Source organism: Coregonus lavaretus (assembly GCF_964263955.1).
Source record: "Coregonus lavaretus genome assembly, chromosome: 13".
Classification (NCBI taxonomy): Eukaryota; Metazoa; Chordata; class Actinopteri; order Salmoniformes; family Salmonidae; genus Coregonus; species Coregonus lavaretus.
The window spans coordinates 36,434,575-36,450,049 of NC_140000.1; the positions used below are offsets into that span (position 1 = coordinate 36,434,575).

Sequence of the window (15,475 nt, forward strand, 5' to 3'; positions counted from 1 at the left end):
GTTTTCCACTTTAATTTTGAGGGTGACTCCAAATCCAGACCTCCATGGGTTGATACATTTGATTTCCATTGATAATTTTTGTGTGATTTTGTTGTCAGCATATTCAACTATGTAAAGAAAAAAGTATTTAATAAGATTATTTCATTCATTCAGATCTAGGATGTGTTGTTTAAGTGTTCCCTTTATTTTTTTGAGCAGTGTATATGGGCTGGTTCCCCAGACCTACACTAACCCTAGCAGATTACATTACATTTTCCTGCTGTTGTGCGCTTGAGCAAGGCACTTAATCCCCCACAATTACTCTACATCCAGGGGTGCTGCACTGCAGATTATGCGTTTGTGTATCTGGGGGTGTTGGGAAAGGCAGAAGACACATTTCCATTCTATCCAATGGACAATAAAGTTGTATTCTATTATATTCTGGTTTCCCAGACTCACATTAACCCTACTCTTGGATTATTAAACCTAGTCCAGGACTACGGAGCAGTTTAAACCTAGTCCAGGGGGCCGTATGTATCAAGCGTCTCAGATTAGAAGGGCTGATTTAGGATCAGTTTGGCCTTTTACATCATAAAGAATAAGATTACATGGACCGAGGGAACCTGATCCTATATCGGCACTCCTACTCTGATATGATACATACGGACCCTGGACTCTTTAGGCAGGCTTTATTTAGAATTAGAAATACCCTTCATGCTCTGCTGCTCTACAGCTTGCCAAGACCAACTGGGTCATACTCATTAGGGCACAACGTAGCAAAATGTTATGCAAATGAAAATGGAAAATATTGTTTCTTATTAGACAAGTTCCGGTAGTCCCTCCATGTTTGCTGATTATTAATCGTCTTGACAAGTTGAAAATGTTAATCAAGTATTTTTAAATGGTATTGGCTTACTGATTCCCTCTAACTGAAGAGAGCTGGTGATGTGGTAATAAATAGCTTCTAGCAGTGGAACTTTGCAGATAGAAATGTAATTAATAGACCTAACATGATTCTTTACGCTACAAGTCAGTGAGACATGTATGTTCTACATGCAACATTTGTATCTGAACATCCCGCAAAATGTTGCCCTACTTAACGCACCATGGAAGGAGAGAAACATCTTAACAAGTTAAAAGCATAGTAAGTAATTAAATAGGATCTCTGTGGTTAAAAGCTTGACAATAGATCAGACATATAATAATGATTTATTCCAGTTTATCTTAGATTACATCAACAAGGTCAGACACACAGAGAAATAGTTTGATGAATTCAAGGGGAACTGAACCTCTAGGCTAACACACTGTAAAGGCCTGAACCTCAGACATACAGACATCCATGAGATGAACTCATGGATACAATTTTTATGTCTCTGGGTGTAGTTTGAAGGATGTTGCTAACTAGCGTTCATTGCACAAACGCTAGTTAGCAATCGCCTGCGAAATTACCTTAAACTTCCTTCAAACTGCACACAGATACATACAAATGGTATCCATGAGTTCATCTGACTCTGGGTAAGTAGAAAAAGGACTTGATTGCAAAAATCTCGCACTATCCTTTTAAATCTCAAGCTTAATTGCCAAAATCTCTTTAAAGACGTCCTCCAATGATTTATTTTTTAATGCTTCCTGTTGAAAAGCGACATCCAAGAATAAATACAGTAAAGTACACATACTCCAGGTTTAAAAAAATATATACTTTGAGCAAAATAGATTTTTTTTTTACAAAACTGCAAACTTCAAGGAGTAGGGCATTCACGGAGTTGGTATGATGGGGACTTTGTGGTGTCATCGGCCTCCCCCTTGCTTGAGGAGCAATAGAGAACAAAAGAGGAAAGGCCCACCCCCCAACTTGTGCAATGTCATGAGGATACCTGGTCCACCCATTGAGATGTGCCTTTTGTTAAGTAAATCAGGTTATACATTTGGGGAATGGAGACTGGAGTAGGCCTTAAAATATTATTTCTGATTGAGCCGACATATGCAGCTATTACCATTCATGCAGTCTCCGCGAATGCAGGAACATTGCCTTTAAAAGGTGCATAGCCAACAAAACGTGATGGGATTGAATCCTGGCCTCAGTCTCTGTCTATAAGACTACATACAACAGACTCAAACTAATAAAACTAGCACCAGCATAGATGGAGGGTACAAAGTCATTGTATAAATTCATTCACTTTATCCTAGAGGACTGGTCCTGATAGATCTCATAGGAAGTTCACCTGGTATTAAGTAGGAAACTATATGGTAACAACTGCTGGATCTGGTATTGAAATTATACAATAAATAACTTTGGCCTGGTATCAAATGTTACTTAGTGCAGTAGTACTAGGGCAGACGCTTTCAAAGTCTGAGACAGTGGGCATTCATTCAGAGAACAGCAAGACAACCAAAAGCTGGGACAACCCTCTTTTTAAATGTAGCCATTAAAACTGCTTAAAAAATTTGTGTTTTCCCCCCCTGCCTATAGTTAGAAACAGGCTTAATATTTATTCATTATTAGAGAACTGAATACCGTTTTATTTAGCTTTCCTTACATGAAACTCTCTGGAGGAAGCGTGCCTCACACTTTGAAAACATCTGTTCTAGGGATGATGTCATTGGTGTCTCTAGCTGTTAGCAAGAAGAGTACTGTTGTTGGGTCTCCTCTATGATGTGCCTGCATGAGGTGTGTGTGTGTCTCTCACTGCTCGTTCCTCCACTCTGGTTCAATCTGCTGCTGAACCTCACTCTCCTCTGTCTCCACTGGATGACCATGTGTGTGAGTGAGAGAGTGAGAGTGTGAGTGAGTGAGTGAGTGAGTGAGAGAGAGAGAGAAAAAGAGAAGCAAACAGTTAACCTCCAAAATTAAACATTTATTTTATATTTCTGAACAGTTTGAAGTGTACGTGCATTTGTGTGTGTTTGTCTGTGTGTGTTACCTTGGGGCTCAGCCTGTAAGCAGAGGGCAGCTAGTCGTTCCACCACCTCCTCCTCTCCCTCAGCCTGGGAGGAGTCAAACCCTGTCTTCCCCCCCGCCTGGGAACAGAACTGGAGGAACCTGGAGGGGGAAGAGAGAGAGGTTAGAGTTCCTTAGGTGATTTCTTTTTTTCCAATTCAACAGTTTAAAAGTCCCAGAGGATGACGCTTGAAAGTGTTTAATACACTTATTTCCTTTTTTTTTGGTAAGATATATACACCACCAGTCAAAAGTTTGGACACACCTACTCATTCCAGGGTTTCTCTTTATTTTTACTATTTTCTACATTGTAGAATAATAGTGAAGACATCAAAACTATGAAATAACACATATGGAATCATCAAAAAAAAAGTGTTAAACAAATCAAAATATTTTATATTTGAGATTCTTCAAATAGCCACCCTTTGCCTTGATGACAGCTTTGCACACTCTAGGCATTCTCTCAACCAGCTTCATGAGGTAGTCACCTGGAATGCATTTCAATTAACAGGTGTGCCTTGTTAAAAGTTAATTTGTGGAATGTATTTATTTCTTAATGCATTTGAGCCAAATCAGTTGTGTTGTGACAAGGTAGGGTTGGTATACAGAAGATAGCCCTATTTGGTAAAAGACCAAGTCCATATTATGGCAGGAACAGCTCAAATAAGCAAAGAGAAATGACAGTCCATCATTACTTTAAAGACATGAAGGTCAGTCAATCCGGAAAATGTCAATAACTTTGAAATTTTCTTCAAGTGCAGTCGCAAAAACCATCAAGCACTATGATGAAACTGGCTCTCATGAGGACCGCCACAGGAAAGGAAGACCCAGAGTTACCTCTGCTGCAGAGGATAAGTTCATTAGAGCCTCAGAAATTGCAGCCCAAATAAATGCTTCACAGAGTTCAAGTAACAGACACATCTCAACATCAACTGTTCAGAGGGGACTGTGTGAATCAGGCCTTCATGGTCGAATTACTGCAAAGAAACCCCTACTAAAAGGACACCAATTAGAAGAAGAGACTTGCTTGGGCCAAGAAACATGAGCAATGGACATTAGACCGGTGGAAATCTGTCCTTTGGTCTGGAATCCAAATTGGAGATTTTTGGTTCCAACCGCCGTGTCTTTGTGAGACGCAGAGTAGGTGAACGGATGATCTCTGCATGTGTGGTTCCCACCATGAAGCATGGAGGTGGTGGTGTGATGGTGCTCTCCTTGTGACACTGTCAGTGATTTATTTAGAATTCAAGGCACTCTTAACCAGCATGGCTACCACAGCATTCTGCAGCGAAACGCCATCCCATCTGGTTTGTGTTTAGTGGGACTATCATTTGTTTTTCAACAGGACAATGACCCAACACACCTACAGGCTGTGTAAGGGCTATTTGACCAAGAAGGAGAGTGATGGAGTGCTGCATCAGATGACTTGGCCTCCACAATCACCAGACCTCAACCCAATTGAGATGGTTTGGGATGAGTTGGACCGCAGAGTGAAGGAAAAGCAGCAAACAAGTGCTCAGCATATGTGGGAACTCCTTCAAGAATGTTGGAAAAGCATTCCAGGTGAAGCTGGTTGAGAGAATGCCAAGAGTGTGCAAAGCTGTCATCAAGGCAAAGGGTGGCTACTTTGAAGATTCTAAAATATTTTGATTTGTTTAACACTTCTTTGGTTACTACATGATTCCATGTGTTATTTCATAGTTTTGATGTCTTCACTATTATTCTACAATGTATAAAATAGTACAAATTAAGAAATACCCTTGAATGAGTAGGTGTCTAACCTTTTGACTGGTACTGTCTGTATATATATATTTTTAAACAATACAAAACATACACATACAAACAACAAGATCACACAATCATCAACTATATCATACCTGCCCAGACCCACATGCTCACTCCTCCATCTCCAGCGCCCGCATCACTTTTCGCCACATGGCCTCAATTTGTTTCTCTCTGTCGCCCACGCACTTTCAACATTTATATAATAAAGCATTTGAACTTTCCATTGTTTTAACAATGGAGAATTGGTTGATTTACAGTGTTTAAGTATACATTTTTTCAAGATGATTGACGAGAAAAGTATCATCCAACCCATCGGGTATCTCACTGCACCCTCATATGCCATGTCTTGAAATATGCAGACAGACTGATTAAAAGTAAAATACACTTATTTCCAATGTGGTCCTCAGTTAGGGTCAGTATGTACCTGCCCCAGGTGTAGTCTCCTCTCAGCCCTAAAGGTTAGGGGTCAGGACGTACCTGCCCCAGATGGGCCTCCTCTCAGCATTAAGGGTTAGGGTCAGTACGCACCAGTGGCGGTCGGTGCCGTTTAAGATGAGGGAGGATGATTATGATTTTTTATGAGCATGGCCTTATTTCTATTACAGCATATTGGATGACTGTCATTCATATTCCATTCACCCAGCTCAATGTAACGTCGATAGGTTTACTACATGATACTCACATTTTCCCTGTACCCATCATGAGGTTGCTACAACCTAGCCTATGAATGAAAGTTTACAACGTAGGTACACAGGTCGAGAGAATTTTGAGTAATGAAGGTGACAGACAGTGACACATTCAATACCGCCTTGCACACTCTTGCCTGCATCTATACTGAACCAAAAATATAAAACGCAACATGCAACAATTTCAAAGGTTTTACTAAGTTACAGTTCATAAGGAAATCAGTCAATTGAAATAAATAAATTAGGCCCTAATCTATGGATTTCACATGACTGGGCAAGCTCACAGCCATGGGTGGGCATAGGTCCATCCACTTGGGAGGTAGGCCGACCCACTGGGGAGCCAGGCCCAGCCAATCAGAATGAGTTTTTCCCCAGAAAAGGGCTTTATTGCAGACAAATACTCCTCCCCAGTAGCCAGCTAGCTAACATAGCATCCCTCTTTGTTTGAGCAGAGTGTTTAAGTAGGCTAAACTAGCTAGCTGCATAAGCATTTTAGCAGTTACACTGGCAAGCCCCGGTGGCAATACATTTATAAAACCAAAAGCTTACCTGGACTTGGAAGAGTTCTAGTGTTGGATAGCCATAGTCAGCTAACATAGTATCCCTCTCTTAGCCGGGTGTTTGAGTAGGCTAAACTAGATAGCTGCATTGGCTAGCTAAGTGAAAATAAAATACAACCAAATCTCTCCCTCTCGCTCCTGCTTCTCCTTAATTTTGGAAGAAATAAATGTGTTCAAAACTGTGCAACTATTTTATTTCTCTCTTTGAGTCAACAACTCACCACATTTTATTCACTGCAGTGCTAGCTAGCTGTAGCTTATGCGTTTAGTACTAGATTAATTCTCTGATCCTTCGATTGGGTGGACAACATGCCAGTTCATGCTGCAAGAGCTCTGATAGGTTGGAGGACGTCCTCCGGAAGTTGTCATAATTACTGTGTTTGTGGCTGGGGAATTTAATGCATGGATACTTAAATCCGTTTTACCTAATTTCTACCAGCATGTTATATGTGCAACAAGAGAAAAATTAAATAAAAAATAAAAACTAGACCACTACTCCACACACAGAGATGCGTACAAAGCTCTCCCTCGCCCTCCATTTGGCAAATCTGACCATAATTCTATCCTCCTGATTCCTGCTTACAAGCAAAAACTAAAGCAGGAAGTACCAGTGGTCAGATGATGCAGATGCTAAGCTACAGGACTGTTTTGCTAGCACCTACTGGAATATGTTCCGGGATTCTTCCGATGAAATTGAGGAGTACACCACATCAGTCACTGGCTTCATCAATTAGTGCATCGATGACGTCGTCACCACAGTGACCGTACGTACAGTGAGGGAAAAAAGTATTTGATCCCCTGCTGATTTTGTACGTTTGCCCACTGACAAAGACATGATCAGTCTATAATTTTAATGGTAGGTTTATTTGAACAGTGAGAGACAGAATAACAAACAAAAAAAATCCAGAAAAACGCATGCCAAAAATGTTATAAATTGATTTGCATTTTAATGAGGGAAATAAGTATTTGACCCCTCTGCAAAACATGACTTAGTACTTGGTGGCAAAACCCTTGTTGGCAATCAAAGGTCAGACGTTTCTTGTAGTTGGCCACCAGGTTTGCACACATCTCAGGAGGGATTTTGTCCCACTACTCTTTGCAGATCTTCTCCAAGTCATTAAGGTTTCGAGGCTGACGTTTGGCAACTCGAACCTTCAGCTCCCTCCACAGATTTTCTATGGGATTAAGGTCTGGAGACCACTCCAGGACCTTAATGTGCTTCTTCTTGAGCCACTCCTTTGTTGCCTTGGCTGTGTGTTTTGGGTAATTGTCATGCTGGAATACCCACCCACAACTCATTTTCAATGCCTTGGCTGAGGGAAGGAGGTTCTCACCCAAGATTTGACGGTACATGACCCCGTCCATCGTCCCTTTGATGCAGCGAAGTTGTCCCTTAACAGAAAAACACCCCCAAAGCATAATGTTTCCACCTCCATGTTTGACGGTGGGGATGGTGTTCTTGGGGTCATAGGCAGCATTCCTCCTCCTCCAAACACGGCGAGTTGAGTTAATGCCAAAGAGCTCGATTTTGGTCTCATCTGACCACAACACTTTCACCCAGTTCTCCTCTGAATCATTCAGATGTTCATTGGCAAACTTCAGACGGCCCTGTATATGTGCTTTCTTGAGCAGGGGGACCTTGCGGGCGCTGCAGGATTTCAGTCCTTCACAGCACAGTGTGTTACCAATTGTTTCCTTGGTGACTATGGTCCCAGCTGCCTTGAGATCATTGACAAGATCCTCCTGTGTAGTTCTGGGCTGATTCCTCACCGTTCTCATGATCATTGCAACTCCACGAGGTGAGATCTTGCATGGAGCCCCAGGCCGAGGGAGATTGACAGTTCTTTTGTTTTTCTTCCATTTGCGAATAATCGCACCAACTGTTGTCACCTTCTCACCAAGCTGCTTGGCGATGGTCTTGTAGCCCATTCCAGCCTTGTGTAGGTCTACAATCTTGTCCCTGACATCCTTGGAGAGCTCTTTGGTCTTGGCCATGGTGGAGAGTTTGGAATCTGATTGATTGATTGCTTCTGTGGACAGGTGTCTTTTATACAGGTAACAAACTGAGATTAGGAGCACTCCCTTTAAGAGTGTGCTCCTAATCTCAGCTCGTTACCTGTATAAAAGACACCTGGGAGCCAGAAATCTTTCTGATTGAGAGGGGGTCAAATACTTATTTCCCTCATTAAAATGCAAATCAATTTATAACATTTTTGACATGCGTTTTTCTGGATTTTTTTGTTGTTATTCTGTCTCTCACTGTTCAAATAAACCTACCATTAAAATTATAGACTGATAATTTATTTGTCAGTGGGCAAACATTCAAAATCAGCAGGGGATCAAATACTTTTTTCCTCTCACTGTACATACCCCATGGATTACAGGGAACATCCGCACTGAGCTAAAGGGTAGAGTTGCCGCTTTCAAGGAGCAGGACTCTAACCCGGACACTTATAAGAAATCCCACTATGCCCTCCGACGAACCATCAAACAGGCAAAGCGTCAATACAGGACTAAGATTGAATCGTACTACACCGGCTCAAACGCACGTCGGATGTGGCAGGGCTATTACGGACTACAAAGGGAAGCACAGCGCGAGCTGCCCAGTGACACGAGCCTACCAGACGAGCTAAATAACTTCTATGCTCGCGTCGAAGCAAGCAACACTGAAGCATGCATGAGAGCATCAGCTGTTCCAGACGACTGTGTGATCACGCTCTCTATAGTTGATGTGAGTAAGACCTTTAAAACATGTCAACATTCAAAAGGCCGCAGGGCCAGACGGATTACCAGGACGTGTACTCCGAGCATGCACTGACCAACTGGCAAGTGTCTTCACTGACATTTTCAACCTGTCCCTGACTGAGTCTGTAATACCAACATGTTTCAAGCAAACCACCATAGTCCCTGTGCCCAAGAACACTAAGGTAACCTGCCTAAATGACTACCGACCCGTAGCACTCACATCTGTAGCCATGAAGTGCTTTGAAAGGCTGGTCATGGCTCACATCAACACCATTATCCCAGAAACTCTAGACCCACTCAATTTGCATAACGCTCCAACAGATCCACAGATGATGCAATCTCTATTGCACTCCACACTGCCCTTTCCCACCTGGATAAAAGGAACATCTACGTGAGAATGCTATTAATTGACTACAGCTCAGCGTTCAACACCATAGTGCCCTCAAAGCTCATCACTAAGCTAAGAACCCTGGGACTAAACACCTCCCTATACCTCCTGAGTGGCGCAGTGGTCTAAGGCACTGCATCGCAGTGCTAACTGTGCCACTAGAGATCCTGGTTCGAATCCAGGCTCTGTTGCAGCCGGCCGCGACCGGGAAACTCATGGGCGGCGCACAATTGGCCCAGCGTCGTCCAGGGTAGGGGAGGGAATGGCCGGCAGGGATGTAGCTCAGTTGATAGAGCATGGCGTTTGCAACGCCAGGGTTGTGGGTTCGATTCCCACGGGGGGCCAGTATAAAAAAAAATATATATATATATGTATTCACTAACTGTAAGTCGCTCTGGATAAGAGCGTCTGCTAAATGACTAAAATGTAAATGTGGTAAGGGTAGGTAACAACACATCTGCCACGCTGATCCTCAACACGGGGGCCCCCTCAGGGGTGCGTGCTCAGTCCCCTCCTGTACTCCCAGTTCACCCATGACTGCATGGCCAAGCACTAAGTTTGCCGACGACACAACAATGGTATGCCTGATCACCAACAACGATGAGACAGCCTATAGGGAGGAGGTCAGAGACCTGGCCGTGTGGTGCCAGGATAAAAACCTCTCCCTCAACGTGATCAAGACAAAGGAGATGATTGTGGACTACAGGAAAAGGAGGACCGAGCACTCCCCCATTCTCATCGACGGGGCTGTAGTGGAGCAGGTTGAGAGCTTCAAGTTCCTTGGTGTCCACATCACCAACAAACTATCATGGTCCAAACACACCAAGACAGTCGTGAAGAGTGCACGACAAAGCCTATTCCCCCTCAGGAGACTGAAAAGATTTGGCATGGGTCCTCAGATCCTCAAAAAGTTATACAACTGCACCATTCGAGAGCATCCTGACTGGTTGCATCACCGCCTGGTATGGCAACTGCTCGGCCTCCGACCACAAGGCACTACAGAGGGTAGTACGTACGGCCCAGTACATCACTGAGGCCAAGCTTCCTGCCATTCAGGACTTTTATACCAGGCGGTGTCAGAGGAAGGCCCTAAAAATTGCCAAAGACTCCAGCCACCCTAGTCAGACTGTTCTCTCTGCTACCGCACGGCAAGTCTAGGTCCAAAAGGCTTCTTAACAGCTTCTACCCCCAAGCTATAAGGGTTAGGGTCAGTCCTTACCTGCCCCAGGTGGGGTCTCCTCTCAGCACTAAGGGTTAAGGGTCAGGGTCAGTATGTACCTTCCCCAGGTGTGGTCTCCTCTCAGCACTAAGGGTTAGGGGCAGTATGTACCGGCCCCATGTGGGGTCTCCTCTCAGAACTAAGGGTTAGGGTCAGTACGTACCTGCCCCAAGTGGGGTCTCCTCGCAGCACTAAGGGGTTTCCCACCACGATCAGCAGGGCTTTGGCTCTGGTCACCGCCACGTTGAACCGCTGGACAGATAGAGGAGAGCATGAGGTCAGAACTATCACTGTGGTGTGTGTGTGTGTGTAGATCAAAGTGTTTCTGCACACAACTCCAAATTGACACTAGAAAATTATATTCCTTAGTTAACGCTGTGTATAAATCACTCAATTTTAGGTCCTGCAGGCTGTCCCAAACACACAATAATGCCATGAAAGCACATTCTAATAGTGTAAAAGGCCCTTATTTGACACTAGAAGGTTGTGTTCTATACCAATTTGAAGAGAGAAAAGTTATTTGTTTGATAAGATTACAGATTTTCTCCTCAGGGGACCCCATTTTAATCTCAGGGTACCCACATAGGGTTCAAACCCCGAATTTGGGAACCACTTGTGTCGATACATGGTGTGTGTGTGTGCAGTATTTTGTGACACTGCCACATATATAACAGTGCACAAATAAAGTGATATACACTACCGGTCAAAAGTTTTAGAACACCTACTCATTCAAGGGTTTTTCTTTATTTTTACTATTTTCTACATTGTAGAATAATAGTGAAGACATCAAAACTATGAAATAACACATATGGAATCATGTAGTAACTAAAAAAAAAGTGGTAAACAAATCAAAATATTTTATATTTGAGATTCTTCAAAGTAGCCACGCTTTGCCTTGATGACAGCTTTGCACACTCTTGGCATTCTCTCGAGCAGCTTCATGAGGTAGTCACCTGGAATGCATTTCAATTAACAGGTGTGCCTTGTTAAAAGTTAATTTGTTTCCTTCTTAATGCGTTTGAGCCAATCAGTTGTGTTGTGACAAGGTAGGGGTGGTATACAGAAGATAGCCCAAGTCCATATTATGGCAAGAACAGCTCAAATAAGCAAAGAGAAACGACAGTCCATCATTACTTTAAGACATTAATGTCAGTCAATCCGGAAAGTTTCAAGAACTTTGAAAGTTTCTTCAAGTGCAGTCGCAAAAACCATCAAGTGCTATGATGAAACTGGCTCTCATGAGGACCGCCACAGGAAAGGAAGACCCAGAGTTACCTCTGCTGTAGAGGATAAGTTAATTAGAGTTACCAGCCTCAGAAATTGCAGCCCAAATAAATGCTTCACAGAGTTCAAGTAATAGACACATCAACATCAAGTGTTCAAAGGAGACTGTGTGAATCAGGCCTTCATGGTCGAATTGCTGCAAAGAAACCACTACTAAAGGACAAGTAGAAGAAGAGACTTGCTTGGGCCAAGAAACATGAGCAATGGACATTAGTCCAAATGTCTTTGTGAGATGCAGAGTAGGTGAACGGATGATCTCCGCATGTGTGTTTCCCACCGTGCAGCATGGAGGAGGAGGTGTGATGGTGTAGGGGTGCTTTACTGGTGACACTGTCAGTGATTTCTTTAGAATTCAAGGCACACTTAATCAGCATGGCTACCACAGCATTCTGCAGCGATATGCCATCCCATCTGGTTTGCGCTTAGTGGGACTATCATTTGCTTTTCAACAAGACAATGACCCAACACACATCCAGTCTGTGTAACGGCTATTTGACCAAGAAGGAGAGTGATGGAGTGCTGCATCAGATGACCTGGCCTCCACAAATCGCCCGACCTCAACCCAATTGAGATGGTTTGGGATGAGTTAGACCGCAGAGTGAAGGAAACGCAGCCAACAAGTGCTCAGCATATGTGGGAACTCCTTCAAGACTGTTGGAAAAGCATTCCAGGTGAAGCTGGTTAAGAGAATGCAAGAGTGTGCAAAGCTGTCATCAAGGCAAAGGGTGGCTACTTTGAAGAATCTCAAATCTCAAATATATTCTGATTTGTTTAACACTTTTTTATACTGCATGATTCCATATGTGTTATTTCATAGTTTTGATGTCTTCACTATTGTTCTACAATGTAAAAAATAGTAAAAATAAAGAAAAACCCTTGAATGAGGTATGTGTACCTTCTCATTTTTGACGAAGCCGAGGCTGAAGTGTTGGTCTGTCTGGACGTACTTGGCGCTACTGCGGACCGTTGAGACCAGTATCACCCTCCTCTCCTGACCCTGGAACTCCTCCACTGATCCCACCTGACAGACAGACACACACACACACAGTTTAGCTCCGAACACAGCCCCGCACACACATGCCTCACAATAAGCATGGAAGGTGCATCACAATAGCTAAATGTAAACAACTGGAGACATGTTATTGACATGGCAGTGCTACTGTAGCTAGTAGAAGAGTGTAGGGGAGATGGTTTACAGTTTGTTAACAATTTTAGCTGCTAGTTAAATATGCTGGCTAACTGTGGGGTGAAACAATTCACTTATTTACCGTTGATTAGCCACCGCAAATATCTGTAGCCCTTTACACTCACAACGGGTTGAAAATGGCAGACTAAGTCACTGATAAGCGCCTAAATTAAGCACCTAAATTGGAACACAGTGGCTGTACAGTAACATGTGATACATTACGTCAGAGTTCAGGGTCTCCGCTTCACAGCGCTGTATGGGATTCAACTGACAGACGCTTTAAATGTGAGCACCAAGCACAAGATGCCCCAATCCCGCCCCCTAATGTTTTGTTGTCTGAGAAAGGGGAATGCTGTAATTCAAGAGGACTTGATATGTTCTGAAAGATGAGACGTTGACGACGATAATAAACACCACTTTGATGTCAAACAAGCAAACCACACACCCGTGAGTCCAAATGTGCACTTCACATTTCCATATTTATAAAACTCATGTAATCTACAGAATCAACATTTAGGATCGCTATGTTTGATTTACAGTTATAAGGATGACATGACGTCATTTGTCCTATTGTGAAGAAAATTTGCAGCGGAACACGCGCCTGAATGCACTCATGAATCCATTCTAAGCGCACCAAAATTCATATCTGTTTCTCTGAAGTGCCTTGTGAAAGCCTAGCACTGTAAGATGGTATTTTATAATTTAGCTAGTCATGTTGGCAATAGAATAAGCTTTCAAATGATGACCTCCTACCCAGATTGCGATTTATGAATGGACCGTTTTTGGATTGCGTAAACAACAGTAATTGTGTGATGATGGGGTTGCAGGGTTGTATTCCAAACCAAAAAATACAAGTGTGCTTGCTTCAGTTCCTCAACGGCACAGCTAGGAGAGCTCAAAAAAGCACCTAATAGTTGAAGGCTCTTTCCTTGGATTATAAAAGTGCATTGAAATTATTTAGTAACTGTCCACACTTTGGAGAGGTGTGGCCACTTGAAGACACCAGTTACACCTCTTATTCAAACCCTTGTAATTTTTTTGTCTCATGTTGCACCTACCCCAGATTTTCCCATGAATATTCTTAATATGTTACTGAATGTATCCAGAAATTTTTTTGGGAATTTGTTTGACAAATGCTGCGAAAAGTACATTAAATATAAATTGCACATAAAATCAACAGTGTAATTTTTGGATTCAGTCTTGTGTCAGGTGAACTGTCCTCACCTTTGGTCTTATAATTTCCCCATAATCTCCAAAGTGTTCCCTTTCAATTGCTATATTTTACATTTACATTTTACTCATTTAGCAGACACTCTTATCGAGAGCGACTTACAGTTATTGCATTCATCTTAAAATAGCTATGTGGGACAACCACATATCAGTCATAGTAAGTACATTTTTCCTCAATAAAGTAACTATCAGCAAAGTCAGAGCTAGTAAGGGGGAAAAAAGTAAAGTGTGAGTGTTAGGGTGTGGGGAGGCGGGAGGGGGTGTGAGAAGGTGTGCTGTGGGATTATTTAAGAATCTCTGAAGAGGTAGGGTTTCAGGTGTTTTCAGAAGATGGGCAGGGACTCTGCTGTCCTAGCTTCAAGGGGAAACTGTCGACCTCACTAGTCGTAGCATTTCCTCTGGAGAGAGACGGGAGAAAGAGGTCAAGGCATAGGGTAGTTCTGTGTGAGTGGGACCAGTGGACTCAATATGCTGAGTGAATGAGAGGCAGATGTCATCAACCTTCTTTTCAAAGTGGTTGATGATGTCATCTGCAGAGAGGGAGGAGGGGTGGAGGATTAAGGAGGGAGAAGGTGGAAAATAGTTTCCTAGGGTTAGAGGCAGAAGCTTGAAATTTAGAGTGATAGAAAGTGGCTTTAGCAGCGGATACAGAGGAAGAGAAGGTATAGAGGAGGGAGTGAAAGGATGATAGGTCCTCCGGATATTTCGTTTCCCTCCATTTTCGCTCAGCTTCCCCAGCCCTGTTCTGTAAGCATGCAATGAGTCACTCTGCCATGGAGCAGGAAGGGAGGGTCGAGCCGGAAAGGGGACAGTGTCATAGGTCGAGCCGGACGGGAGGAAAGGGGACAGTGTCATCGGATGCGGAAAGGGAGGAGAGTAGGGTCGAAGAGGCAGAATCAGGAGACAGGAGGGAGATTTAGCAGAAGGGAGAGATGATAGGATAGAAGAGGAGAGAGTAGTGGGAGAGAGAGAGCGACAGTGCATTAACATCTGGGTAGGGGCTGAGTGGGTAGGGTTGGGGGAGAGGGAGACAGAAAAGGAAACAAAGTAGTGATCAGAGACCTGGTGGGGGGTATGCATATACTTCTCATATCAATATAGGCCTATTACCACAAGTGTAAAGGGTTAAAGATAACAGATTGACAGAGATTCAGTAGTGAGAAGAGAGAGAAAGAGATAGGGACAATTCCACAGTAACAGAGTGATGCTTAAGACTCAGATCTTTCACTTTAAAATGTATGTCAAACAAAAACCAATGATTGCCAAGTTAAACATACATCTCTAGCACAAGGACTACTTGTAACAATTTCCACAGAAAATTGTAGAAAAACACATTTACTTGAAAAACAGAATTACGGTTTGTGCTGTTGGTGCCGTCATTCTGTTACCAAACAAGTAAATGTGGTTTGTTTAACTTTGCAATCATTGGTTTTTGTTTGGCATACATTTTAAAGTGAAAAATCTAAGTCTCAGCA

At 43.0% G+C, this 15,475-nt stretch overlaps 1 protein-coding gene across 2 annotated transcripts in view; it reads right to left on the reverse strand.

Moving 5' to 3' along the window:
• Window positions 1-1,169: 1,169 nt before the first annotated feature.
• The window catches only part of LOC311140873 (putative helicase mov-10-B.1), a 48,457-nt gene continuing 34,151 nt past the window's right edge, over window positions 1,170-15,475 (reverse strand). The window contains exons 20-23 of one of the 2 annotated variants that reach the window (XM_084176151.1): window positions 12,480-12,605; window positions 10,464-10,552; window positions 2,901-3,019; window positions 1,170-2,724 (exon numbers count right to left, since the gene is read on the reverse strand). In XM_084176151.1, coding sequence (XP_084032277.1) covers window positions 2,663-2,724; window positions 2,901-3,019; window positions 10,464-10,552; window positions 12,480-12,605 — 396 coding nt within the window. In that variant the 3' untranslated portion in view covers window positions 1,170-2,662. Of the gene's footprint in view, window positions 2,725-2,900; window positions 3,020-10,463; window positions 10,553-12,479; window positions 12,606-14,902; window positions 15,002-15,475 lie in introns of those variants that run through there. The other variant, XM_084176152.1, reaches the window with a different exon arrangement.